The sequence below is a fragment of the Oncorhynchus keta genome, unplaced genomic scaffold (assembly GCF_023373465.1).
Source record: "Oncorhynchus keta strain PuntledgeMale-10-30-2019 unplaced genomic scaffold, Oket_V2 Un_scaffold_938_pilon_pilon, whole genome shotgun sequence".
Classification (NCBI taxonomy): domain Eukaryota; kingdom Metazoa; phylum Chordata; class Actinopteri; order Salmoniformes; family Salmonidae; genus Oncorhynchus; species Oncorhynchus keta.
In genome coordinates this window covers 210,175-223,293 of record NW_026291017.1, presented here as the reverse complement: position 1 = coordinate 223,293, position 13,119 = coordinate 210,175, and the positions used below count along the sequence as shown (strand labels likewise).

At 43.4% G+C, this 13,119-nt stretch overlaps 2 protein-coding genes across 4 annotated transcripts in view; one reads left to right on the top strand and one right to left on the bottom strand.

Annotated features, from left to right (window-relative positions):
- Window positions 1-2,234: 2,234 nt before the first annotated feature.
- On the bottom strand, window positions 2,235-8,056 carry LOC118363204 (integral membrane protein GPR180-like). Its single transcript, XM_052517695.1, has 9 exons — window positions 7,915-8,056; window positions 7,147-7,296; window positions 5,958-6,158; window positions 5,386-5,566; window positions 5,171-5,220; window positions 4,902-5,059; window positions 4,444-4,635; window positions 4,252-4,329; window positions 2,235-4,172 (listed from the first exon to the last, which is right to left on the bottom strand). The coding sequence occupies exons 1-9, from the start codon at window positions 8,051-8,053 to the stop codon at window positions 4,020-4,022; spliced, it is 1,302 nt and encodes a 433-aa protein (XP_052373655.1). The 5' UTR covers window positions 8,054-8,056; the 3' UTR covers window positions 2,235-4,019.
- LOC118363887 (dTDP-D-glucose 4,6-dehydratase-like) overlaps window positions 8,032-13,119 on the top strand; it is a 14,021-nt gene continuing 8,933 nt past the window's right edge. Inside the window, exons 1-4 of one of the 3 annotated variants that reach the window (XM_035745170.2) lie at window positions 8,032-8,132; window positions 8,587-8,711; window positions 8,832-8,898; window positions 9,500-9,628. In XM_035745170.2, coding sequence (XP_035601063.1) covers window positions 8,665-8,711; window positions 8,832-8,898; window positions 9,500-9,628 — 243 coding nt within the window. In that variant the 5' untranslated portion in view covers window positions 8,032-8,132; window positions 8,587-8,664. Of the gene's footprint in view, window positions 8,133-8,312; window positions 8,712-8,831; window positions 8,899-9,499; window positions 9,629-13,119 lie in introns of those variants that run through there. The other 2 variants (XM_035745171.2, XM_035745172.2) reach the window with 2 other exon arrangements.

Here is a 13,119-nt window from a genome sequence, read left to right as displayed (position 1 = left end):
AAATAAAACACTAATATCTTCATTAGATAAGTATTCAACCCCCCTGAGTCAATACATGTTAGAATTACCTTTGGAAGCAATTCTAGCTTTCTGGGTAAGTCTCGAAGAGCTTTGCAAACCTGGATTGTATAATATTTGCCCATTTATTCTTTCAAAAATTCTTCAAGCTCTGTCAAGTTGGTGGTTGATCATTGCTAAAAAGCCATTTTCAAGTTGATTTTTAAGTCAAAACTGTAACTAGGCCACTCAAACATTCAATATCGTCTTGATAAGTAACTCCAGTGTATATTTGGCCTTGCGTTTTAAGATATTGTCCTGCTGAAAGGTGGATTTGTCTGTTGGAAAGCAGACAACCAGGTTTTCCTTTAGGACTATGTCTGTGCTTAGCTCTATTCCCTTACTTTTAATCCCAAATAAAACTCCCAAGTCCTTGCCGATGACAAACACACATTCATTCATCACAATTTTATCACACCATCGTGCTATCGGACTTCTGATACCAATGCAGGGTGAAGGAAGGGCCACAAAATGTGAACCGCTATCAAAAAATGGTATAGAAAGGTATTTTGTATTTTGACAATCCAAATTACAGTATTTTGAAAATACAAAATACATTGGATTGTAGTTCAGCCAAGTGTAAGTCAAATGACAAAATACTCAAATAATTCAAATAAGTATTTTAAATACATCTAAAAGAAACTGTCCATCTTTGCCTGTGGTTTCAGGCTGCCACCTACGCTACACTTTACCTAACCTAGATATAGAATACATAGAAACCCCCTTATCTAAATGGAATAGTACTGCCTGAATTGGTACTACTTTCTGTGGTAGAGTCAAAAAAGGTGCAAATGAATGTTACAGTATTAGCCCAAGCACGGTCCTGTTAGACTATTTGCATAATACAAGAAAAGGAGTTAATGGTGGTATTGCAGGAAAATAAGTCCTGTGTGTATTCATCCCCCTCAGCCCACAGTGTCCTGGTGTGCCTGAGGTCAGAAATAGCCCAGTGGGTAACCGGTGTCCTGAAAAGACCCAAGATGGACGCCATGGTCTGGTCTGTAGGGAGCCACTGATGTGTGTAAACCAGCACAGGAGCACCTGGTTAAACAGCAGTATGGGATTGGTGTGGGAGTGAGCACTACTTTGCTTCTGGCCTAGTCCTCATTGTCACTAACAGCCCACCACTCTCAAATAGTTTTAATTCATCTAGGGTTCAATGCCATATAGGCTGCGTTTACACAGGCAGCCCAATTCTGATCTTTTTTCCCCCCACTAATTGGTCTTTTGACCAATCACATCAGATCTTTTTCATAGCTGATCTGATTGGTCAAAAGACAGATTAGTGGGGGGAAAGATCAGAATTGGGCTGCCTGTGTAAACACAGCCATCATAGTTCATGCTATGTTCTTGATCTTTTGCAACATCAAGGTAAAATGAGTGAAAGAAGAGCATCCAGAAAACAAGCTAACTAACAGTGACTCCGAAACCACCAAACAAGAAAACAGGCCAACAGGCAGGTAGTGGAGAAACATCAGTAACATGACTCTTCCCCTTTTGACTGTTTACTGTTTAGAAGTCTGGGGTTAGTTTAACCACATTCCACGACATGTTTCCACAACTTTGACTGTGTTGTGTAGGCTACGATTTATTTAGTGTCACATACTGGAATCCATAGCAGATGGACCAAAAACAATGACCAACCAAAGATGATTATCTATCTGCAAGCAACTACCCAAATAAAGTGAGACTGACTTGGCTTAGCTCTGATTTTAGTGTTTGATATTAGCCTCTCATATCCATTTGAGGAAGTGGAGTGGAAAACTGTTTATGTACTCAATGTGGAGTGTCGTGGTGGCATTTCCTAGCAACCGTGACATTTCGTGGTTTCTCCTTCCATGTTTGAATTATCCAGAATTATCATGCGTTTAGTTGTTGAATGAGAAGGCAGGCAGTTTTAGCAAAGACACCGGTCACTTCTATGGTTTGAGTTTGCATTGGTTGAGAGTAGTCTACAGCAGTGTCTTTGCTCAAAAATAGACCGTTTCGATGTTGCCCTTGACAAACACACCTCATTCAACTCATTGAGGGCTTGATGATTAGTTGACAAGTTGAATCAGGTGTGCTTGTCCAGGGTTACAATACAAATGTTCACCGTTGGGAATACTGGAGGACCAGGGTTGAGAAACGCTGGTCAACATAAGCTACTGTAACAGATCAAGAGAACTGCTGCCCCCTGCAGACATTTTCTTGTATTGCATCAGCATCTAATAACGACTTATTTTACAAAAGTATACAGTAATGAATTTAAAACAGCCTTAAACATGCTTAATAGGAACATTACACAGTCACGGCTCTGACCATTTGCGCCCAATATCTCCACATAACTTAACTATCAGACTGGTTATGTATGAAAATGTGAAACCCATCTTTTCATAGACAAACACAGGTACCTTCTACTAGCAAAGGGATTGTCTTCTCAGGCACTTGCGACGATTGAGAAAGAAAATAAAGCTGCATTTAAACATTGCACATGTCTAGCTCTAATGTCAGACAAAACAATACCAAGCGTTCATATTCAAGTATAATTCAATAATTGCACAACTAAAAATAGTAATACGATTCTCACACATGCAACTAGCTGCAGTGTTGGAGTGCTGGGGATGACACAAAGATTCCATGAGTTCCATGTGATTTCTGTAATAGCTTCAGCACACCCTAAACCTGCAGCTCGCAGAAAGAACGATCAATTGACGACAATAGAATGATACGGCATTAAAACAGTGTGAAGGAACTATGTTTAAAAAATTTTTAAAATACCAAACTTTCTATTTCTGACAGAGTTAAGATCAGACTATATTTTTGGTTTGAGATTTACCACACTGAACATGGATCCATATCTCTATAGATCAACGGTAAACAAATGTATTTCAGTCCGCGCCTGGATATCTTTATCGGCAATGAATAAGACTTAACAGGGAATTTGACAATCAGTAACATTTCGTTGTAATCTAAATAGAGTCTTATACTCCATCTGAAAAAGAAAGAGACATCAAATCCAGCCCAAGTTTGACATTCAAAATAAAACAGTGAACCAAAATTTCACACAATGCATACTACAAATAAGACTAACATACAGGTAACTGCCAAAATAAAGAAAACACCAACATAAAGAGTCTTAATAGGGCGTTGTGCCACGAGCCAGAACAGCTTCAATGCACCTTGGCATAGATTCTGGAACTCTATTGGAGGGATGCGACATCATTCTTCCACGAGAAATTCCATCATTTGATGTTTTGTTGATGGTGGTGGAAAACACCGTCCCCGGTTGAGATCTGGGGACTGAGACGGCCATATGGTTTACATCATTTTCATGCTCATCAAACCATTCAGTGACCACCCGTGCCCTGTGAATGGGGGCATTGTAATCCTGTAGGGCCACAGCCATGGCGGACAGCATTTTTATACGTGACCCTAAGCAAAGCATGATGGGATGTGAATTGCTTAACCCAGGAACCACACCTGTGTGGAAGCACCTGCTTTTAATATACTTTGGATCCCTCTTTTACTTGCGTTTCCATTATTTTGGCAGTTACCTGTGTCCACATCTGTTGTATACTAACAAATGAGTCATTTACATACATACTTTATGTGCGCTTAAACCCAGGACTCACTCTCATCCTGTTTGGGAGGCTATTAAAACCCAGGTCTCACTCTCATCCTGTTTGGAAGGCTATTAAACCCAGGTCTCATTCTCATCCTGTTTGGGAGGCTATTTTAAATAGGTGTGCTATCCAGCTACATGAGCAGGCCATCATTCCTCTTCTCTTCTATATTTGTGGGTGAACTTCCTACTTCTCTTCATCCCACCCATCTCTCTTTCCTCACCCGTCTGTGGGGGCACCTTCGCCGTGAGTGGGCGGAGAGGAGTGGAAGTATTGTCCCTTTAACTGCAGGTGTCACGGTGTATCCCTTCGCCCTCGGCATGTGTCGCAGTGAAAGAGTTCCCCCTGCACGCGGGGTCAGTAGCGTCCCCGGCCCCCTCTGGACATGGTGAGGGGTAGTGAGACAGAGGAGAGAGAAGATACTTCCCAGTATAAGCTACGGGACAGGAAAAGCTGGTAGAGGATCACCACCGAGATAGCCTGGCATAGAATCACACCGATTGTCACAACCTACAAACAGACACACAAACATCAGCACCAAAAACCTTCCGAATGAGTCAGTACAATATATAGAGTGTCGTCCTCTCACCTTTTCTCTCTGATGCTCGTTGAAGACCACAGAGAGTAGGACCAGCACAGGGTGGCACAGGAACCAGATAAAACAACCCTGAGAAACAAACTAGTGAGACTGGAATAACCAATCGTATAATGCACTGTAGATGGCACTAAAAAACGCATGGAAAGGGTTACCAGCTATTCTGTGTTGTATTTCTACGCCTACCTTGGCGAAGCTGAGATAGAAGTCTCTCTTGAGGGCGCTCCTCTCTGTGCTGATGATGGTGTAGAGCACAGAGGCGAGCAACAAGGCCAGGATGATACGTAGAGATATGAGTAACAGACCCGCTATGCTGCGCTGGGCATGGTAGCTGTGGTGCTCCGTCTCCTCATACTGCTCCCACAGCAGTAGCGCCCCCTAGTGGCCCAGCAGCAACACAGACAGGGAGTCAGTGGAAAGGTATTTGGGTCATTGGTATTGAATGTGTTTTTATTGACTGATCCCAAAAGGGAAATTGAGTGTTAATAGGGGGTTACAGTATTGGTCAGGATAGGGGATGGTGTGAGCAAGGTAGAGGTTAGTGCAAGTAGTAGGGGCTACTCTATCCAGTGAGATGGAAGTCAGGGCTTAGTATTTTGGGGTAAGAGATTAAAAGGTCTTGGATAGGCTGATGAGGCTCTGACCTGTGTGGCGACCCCTCCCATAGCGAGGGCTTTGGAGGCGGGAGAGGAGTCCCACTGGAGAGGTCTGCTCTGGGGCTTCCTGTTCTTGCTCAGGGTCCAGCCCACACACAGACTCAGCAGCATGTACAGCATGGACACCTGGGATACCATGTCACAGACTGCAACATGGGAGAACAACAACAGGCAACAGTCAGCACAGTCACAAAGGAAGAACGAGCGACAGTACGAATAAAGAAGCAAGAGCGACAGAGTGAGAATACAACACTCACACTCTGCCAAGCTGCCCATGATAGGAATGCCCACTCCATCCCTGGCATACCTATGGAACGAGAGACAGGTGTGTGTTTTTACACAGCAAGACTGATATTCACTCATCCAAATATTCTGCAATACAGGATAATCCTGTAATACAGTAACTGATGTAAACCTGAGCAGGGGTGCTGAAAGGTGACTGTACCAATGACTGAGACAGAGTCTCACTCACCTGGCCAGGTGGATGTAGTTGAAGAGGGCAGAGATCCCCTGTAGGGCCAAGGCTGTGGAGAGCACCTTCAGCACCGTTTGCATGGGCCCACCCTTTCTCAGGGCCATCCACAGAGGCTGAATGTAGATACAGGATGCCACAAAGTAGGCCAGGATCAGCAGACAGTAGAAACTATGCAGGCCTGGTAGGAGCAGGTGTAGGTAGGAGGGTGGGGTTGGGGGGCAGGGGTAGGTATGAGGGTGGGTTAGGGGGGCAGGGGTGAAAGGAGGGTGGGTCAAGGGGGCAGGGGTAGGAAGGAGGGGGGCAGGGGTAGGAGGGAGAGAGGGGCAGGGGTAGGAAGGAGGGGGGCAGGGGTAGGAGGGAGAGGGGGCAGGGGTAGGAAGGAGTGCCAGGGGTGGGGAGGACACAATCAGTCAAGCATTCAGTGCAGTCCTGTCTGGAGCCCTAGTCATATCTTAAATTCAGAAGTATAACATTATGTGTTATGACTAGCAAACACTTAGCAGACGCTTTCATCCAAAGCGATTTACAGTGCACCAAATGCATATATTAAAGTATGTGCATGTACTGACCTGCCTCCTCAGCGCTGAAGTGTTCCAGGGGGTTGCCTGCCGAGTCAGGGTTGAACAGCAGGATGGTGAAGGTCAGGTCCTCATGGGCAGGGATGATGCCCCCCTCCCCACAGGTGTAGCGGTCTGCATACAGCGCCATCCAGGCGGTGGGGGAGTGAAGGTGGGGGATGCTCTGGTTGTGCTCCTCCTCACTCAGACGGACTGAGCAGAGAGAGGGAAACAACGTTAGGAGGGAGACAAGGCCTAGGCTTTCGCTCAGAAGGCTAATGTGGCCTTAAGTCATGCAAACGACCAAAGGTTTGATAACCAGTCGGTTACATATGCAGATGCAACATACTGCAAGTACATTCAGAATATGTCCTGTAAATGATGGTATTTATGCCACTTAACCAAATGCCTCTTGTTTAAGAATGCATGTTTACTACGAGCCAGCAGGACATGAATGCATGTTTACTACGAGCCAGCGGGACATGAATGCATGTTTACTACGAGCCAGCGGGACATGAATGCATGTTTACTACGAGCCAGCGGGACATGAATGCATGTTTACTACGAGCCAGCTGGACATGAATGCATGTTTACTACGAGCCAGCGGGACATGAATGCATGTTTACTACGAGCCAGCGGGACATGAATGCATGTTTACTACGAGCCAGCTGGACATGAATGCATGTTTACTACGAGCCAGCAGGACATGAATGCATGTTTACTACGAGCCAGCGGGACATGAATGCATGTTTACTACGAGCCAGCTGGACATGAATGCATGTTTACTACGAGCCAGCGGGACATGAATGCATGTTTACTACGAGCCAGCGGGACATGAATGCATGTTTACTACGAGCCAGCGGGACATGAATGCATGTTTACTACGAGCCAGCGGGACATGAATGCATGTTTACTACGAGCCAGCTGGACATGAATGCATGTTTACTACGAGCCAGCAGGACATGAATGCATGTTTACTACGAGCCAGCTGGACATGAATGCATGTTTACTACGAGCCAGCGGGACATGAATGCATGTTTACTACGAGCCAGCAGGACATGAATGCATGTTTACTACGAGCCAGCAGGACATGAATGCATGTTTACTACGAGCCAGCAGGACATGAATGCATGTTTACTACGAGCCAGCGGGACATGAATGCAAACAACAATACACGGGACAGTCACAGAGACACACTCACTGGAGAGCTGTGCCTTGGAGAGGCGGTCGTGGCAGCTGAGGTTGTCGATGTCGAAGCCGTCCTCCGTCTCCGGGAAGAATAGCAGTCTGGACTCCTTCTCCGTGGCCAGGGGAGCATTCTCCAGCCTGCACACCACCAGACCCCTACCCACTGGGGAAGAGACAGACAGAGGGAGGGAGAGACAAGAGAGGGTGTGAGAGAAGAAGAGGTAGTGGAAGTAGAGGGGAGGAGAGAGAGAAAGAGGGAATGAGGGAAGAGATCTGACAGGACACTAAATCCACCTTTCAGAGGATTGGGTTTCATTCGAACCTACAGAATATGCAGACCATCTGTGATAAAGGAATGAGATCTATTGATTCTAATGTACTGCTTGGCTATCACATTTGGAAACGGGTACAACATTGCCGATGCTCATGGGTCTGGAATAATGTAAGACTGAACAAACCTATTATTAAGAGACTGCATAGACCTATGTGATTTGATATTTGAACCCAACTCAACAAACATCTTCCCACAATTTCCCGTTTAAGATTGCGATGCACACAGAAAAATACTTTGAGACAATGATGCATAACACCATGCAAGAGATGAACACTTTCCAGACTAAGAGCACATGATCTGATGCTTCCGTATGTACATTAGCATTGCAACTATAGTCTATATAAAACATCCAATAATAAAACGCATCACGTCATCTTGGTGCGTTAGTAACCATCCACACAAGCCTTCCTCCAGAATTTGTCGCTCGCTTCAGACTGCTACACCTACCGTTGTACATGAATTGTGTGATGTACTGTCCATTCTGCTCTCTGGCTGCATCGCTCTTGAAAACTCCCGACACAGTTTTTCCAAATGTAGCTGGAATGCATAGTAAATAGGCTGTAAGTGTGAACATTAACGGATACATTGTCTCCTAAAAGCGACTTATCAAATTAGATATAACGAAGATGATTGTACGACAACAATGAATGGTCTTGTCAAAAAGGGTGAGTTCCATCTGCACTGAACGTTTGATTGATTTAGGTTTTACCTAATCATAAAAGGACCTCTGCCCTACGTTAAATCTGTAAGCCAATCAGAGAGCGATTAAAGGGTGGGCACCAAAACGGACCAACTCAACGCAGGCCTATGTTACGTGTCAACATTGCCATAAAGCGACAAATGACTGTCGCAAAAGTTGCACATTAAATTTAGCTGGTGTGGTTTGTACAGTATCAGCTGCTTCTGACATGAACTAGTGACAACACAAGCATCTGAGTAATGTTATCTAACTGTTCGTTAACGTGTTGTCGATGTGCTTCGCTTTAGAGTGGCATCAATCACTTAAAATCAGTTCCCGCATATAGTTTATGAGATTATCTCTTGTTTGCTCAACTATAAGACACTCCAGCACAGGTAAGCTAGTTAGCTAGCTAAATTAGGCATCATTTATGTCACTAGGCGAGCGCCTTCGGGCTTCAATGAAAACTGAAGATCCAGGAGAAGAGTTGTGAGGAGACATCAACAGGTTGTGCGAGGATGGACTTTGTCAAAACGGTCCTGGTGACTGGAGGGGCAGGTTTCATGTAAGTAACAGTTAGCAAATCATCATCATGACAATCAGTAGTTGAATCTACAATGTATGTAAAATATGAGATTTCATTGCATACTATACATGTTTCATCTGTAACTCTTTCCCAATACAGTGGGTCCCATTTTGTCTGCTCCCTAGTCAACAGGCACCCAGATTGGCGTATCATCAACTTTGACAATGTAAGTAGGAGCTAAATGTGCTTTCCTGTAACGACAGATTCAAGCCCTGTTCAAGCTGGGGCCTCTCGTTCCCTTTGCAGCCAAGATGCAACATAGACATTTGACACTGGTCACTTTAATAATGTTTATATACTGTTTTACCCATTTCATATGTATATACTGTATTCTAGTTAAGGCCATCCTATTCAACTATTGCTGTACATAAACTATTCTATCCTACGTATTCTTCAGATATACTGCATATTCTATCCCATATACTGTCCATAATCACAGTAGTCCAGCTGTCCATATATATTTATTCTCCGGACTCCGACATTGCTTGTCCTAATATTTCTATATTTCTTAATACCATTCTTTTACTTTTTAGACTTGTGTGTATTGTTAGATATTACTCCACTGTTGGAGCTAGGAACACAAGGATTTCACTACACCCGCAATAACATCTGCAAAATATGTGTATGTGACCAATAACATTTGATTTGATTTGACAGCACGTTTCACTGCACATATCCGGTGATTGTGACAACAAAAGAAAACATGTAAATAAAAACGATCCGAAGTGAAGCTTATACACGCTAACTACTACATTATGTGACTGCAGAATTCCAATTTGTCATCATTTCCTGGGAGTGGCTGTCTAACTTTTCCTGGTCCCATACAGCTGGACTACTGTTCTAATCTCAGGAACCTGGAGTCTGTAGAGGAGAATGAGAACTACACCTTTATCAGGGTGAGAGAACTGCCAAGTCCTGCTGTTATGTAACATCACTGTATATGGAGTGCCAGTGTCACGAGACAGGGATGTCCTCTCTCCCCTCCTGTTTGCACTGGCAATCAAACTGTTTGCTGAAATAATTAGACAGGACTCAAATGTAACAGGTATCTGTATTGATAAACATGAATATGAACTAATTTGCTGACGATCTTCTGATATACCTGACTAATATTTTAATCTCAATGTCCCCCTTGTTCAAAATATTTTCAGAATACTAAAAAATCTCAGGATATGAAATGAACGTTGAAAAAATGCAATAATGGCAATTAGAAAAATAATAACTCATGAACTACAGCAAGCCTTTGTGGACCACAAAAAATCTGAAATACTTAGGATGCTTAATAAGTGAAAAATATGTATATATATATAAAGTGGACTTTATTCCATTACTCAATAACACGAAAGCAGATCTAATTAAATGGAACAATCTCCCCATAAATCTTACAGATAGAATAACCCTCTTTAAAATGGCATGGCTCCCAAAGTTTTTATATTTTACTGAACAAAAATATGAACGCAACATGCAACAGCTTCAAAGATTTTGCTGAGTTAGAGTTCATGTAAGGAAATCATTCAATTGAAATGAATTCATTAGACCCGAATCTATGGATTTCACATGACTGTGAGTACAGATATGCATCTGTTGGTCACAGATGCCTTAAAAAAGGTAGGGGTGTGGATCAGAAAACCAGTCAGTATCATGTGTGACCACCATTTGCCTCATGCAGCATGACACATCGTCTTCACAAAGAGTTGATCAGGCAGTTGATTTTAGCCTGTGGAATGTTGTCCCACTCCTCTTCAATGGCTGTGCGAAGTTGCTGGATATTGGCGACAACTGGAACATGCTGTCGTACACGTCGATCCAGAGTACCCAAACATGCAAACATACTCTGCATACCATGCAGGCCATGGAAGAACTTGGAAATGTTTTGCTTCCTGGAATTTTGTACAGATCTTTGCGACATGGGGCCATGCATTGGACTCCATAGTGGCGCAGTGGTCTAAGGCACTGCATCTCAGTGCAAGAGGCGTTACTACAGTCCCTGGTTCGAATCCAGGCTGTATCACATCTGGCCATGATTGGGAGTCCCATAGGACGGCGCACAATTGTCCCAGCGTCATCCGGGTTTGGCCGGGGTAGGCCGTTATTATAAATAAGAATTTGTTCCTGACTGACTTGCTAAATAAATAAAGGTACAAATCAAATCAAAATCAAATCATACTGAAATATGAGGTGATGGCGGCGGATGAATGGCACGACAATGGGCCTCAAGATCTCGTCATGGTGTCTCTGTGCATTAAAATTGCCATTAATAAAATGCTATTGTGTTTTGTAGTTTATGCCTGCCCATGCCATAACCCCACCGCCACCCATGGGGCACTCTGTTCACAATATTGACATCAGTAAACCACTTACCCACACGACTCCATACATGTGGTCTGCAGTTGAGGCCAGTTGGACGTACTGACAAATTCTCTAAAATAACATTGGAGGCGACTTAGGGTAGAAAATTAACATTCAATTATCTGGCAACAGCTCTGGTGGACAGTCCTGCAGTCAGCCTGCCAATTGCATGCTCCCTCAACATCTGTGGCATTGTGTTGTGTGACAAAACTGCACAATTTAGAGTGGCCTTTAATTGTCTCCAGCACAAGGTGCACCTGTGTAATGACCATCAGCTTCTTAAAATGTCACACATGTCAGGTGGATTATCTTGGCAAATGATAAATGCTCTCTAACAGGGATGTAAACAAACGTGTGCACAACATTTGAGAGAAAAAAGCTTTTTGCGGGTATGGAAAATTTCTCTGATCTTTCATTTCAGCTCATGAAGCATGGGACCAACACTTTACATACAAACATTTTTTGTTCTGTGCATTTTCAGTTATATACCAATGAAGACATTATTTACAAATGTATACTCGGCCATAACAGACTTCATGTGGGTAAATACCACTGAATAAAAAGGATAGTTTAATATCTTCCTAAGTCTGAGGGTGTTTTATAACTTTCCAGATTTGGAATGGTATCAACTCGCCACCCAAGGCTTTTACTTGCAACATGTTGTTAAATACACTAAAGAAGAACAATGGCTACATATTGTCATGCTCATCCCCAGAATATTTTTACTTGTCTGTTTTAAAAGTATGCCCCATTCAAGAAATGTAGAACCAGGAACAGATACAGTGGGGCAAACAAGTATTTAGGCAGCCACCACTTCAACTGTGACAGACAAAATGAGAAAAAACATCCAGAAAATCACATTGTAGGATTTTTAATGAATTTATTTGCAAATTATGGTGGAAAATAAGTATTTGGTCACCTACAAACAAGCAAGATTTCTGGCTCTCACAGACCTGTAACTTCTTCTTTAAGAGGCTCCTCTGTCCTCCACTCGTTACCTGTATTAATGGCACCTGTTTGAACTTGTTATCGGTATAAAAGACACCTGTCCACAACCTCAAACAGTCACACTCCAAACTCCACTATGGCCAAGACCAAAGAGCTGTCAAAGGACACCAAAAACAAAATTGTAGACCTGCACCAGGCTGGGAAGACTGAATCTGCAATAGATAAGCAGCTTGGTTTGAAGAAATCAACTGTGGGAGCAATTATTAGGAAATGGAAGACATACAAGACCACTGATAATCTCCCTCGATCTGGGGCTCCACGCAAGATCTCACCCCGTGGGGTCAAAATGATCACAAGAACGGTGAACAAAAGTCCCAGAACCACACGGGGGGACCTAGTGAATGACCTGCAGAGAGCTGGGACCAAAGTAACAAAGCCTACCATCAGCAAGGGCATTGAAGATGAAACGTGGCTGGGTCTTTCAGCATGACAATGATCCCAAATACACCGCCCGGGCAACAAAGGAGTGGCTTCGTAAGAAGCATTTCAAGGTCCTGGAGTGGCCTAGCCAGTCTCCAGATCTCAACCCCATAGAAAATCTTTGGAGGGAGTTGAAAGTCCGTGTTGCCCAGCAACAGCCCCTAAACATCACTGCTCTAGAGGAGATCTGCATGGAGGAATGGGCCTAAATACCAGCAACAGTGTGTGAAAACCTTGTGAAGACTTACAGAAAACGTTTGACCTCTGTCATTGCCAACAAAGGGTATATAACAAAGTATTGAGATTAACTTTTGTTAATGACCAAATACTTATTTTCCACCATAATTTGCAAATACATTCATTAAATATCCTACAATGTGAGTTTCTGAATTTCTTTTCTCATTTTGTCTGTCATAGTTGAAGTGTACCTATGATGAAAATTTACAGGCCTCTCTCATCTTTTTAAGTGGGATAACTTGCACAATTGGTGGCTGACTACATACTTTTTTGCCCCACTGTATAGCCCGTGGTTCTCTCCAGACCTGACTGCCCTGAGGATAGGAAACTCTCTCACCACCGATAAATCCACTATAATTGAGAACTTCAATAA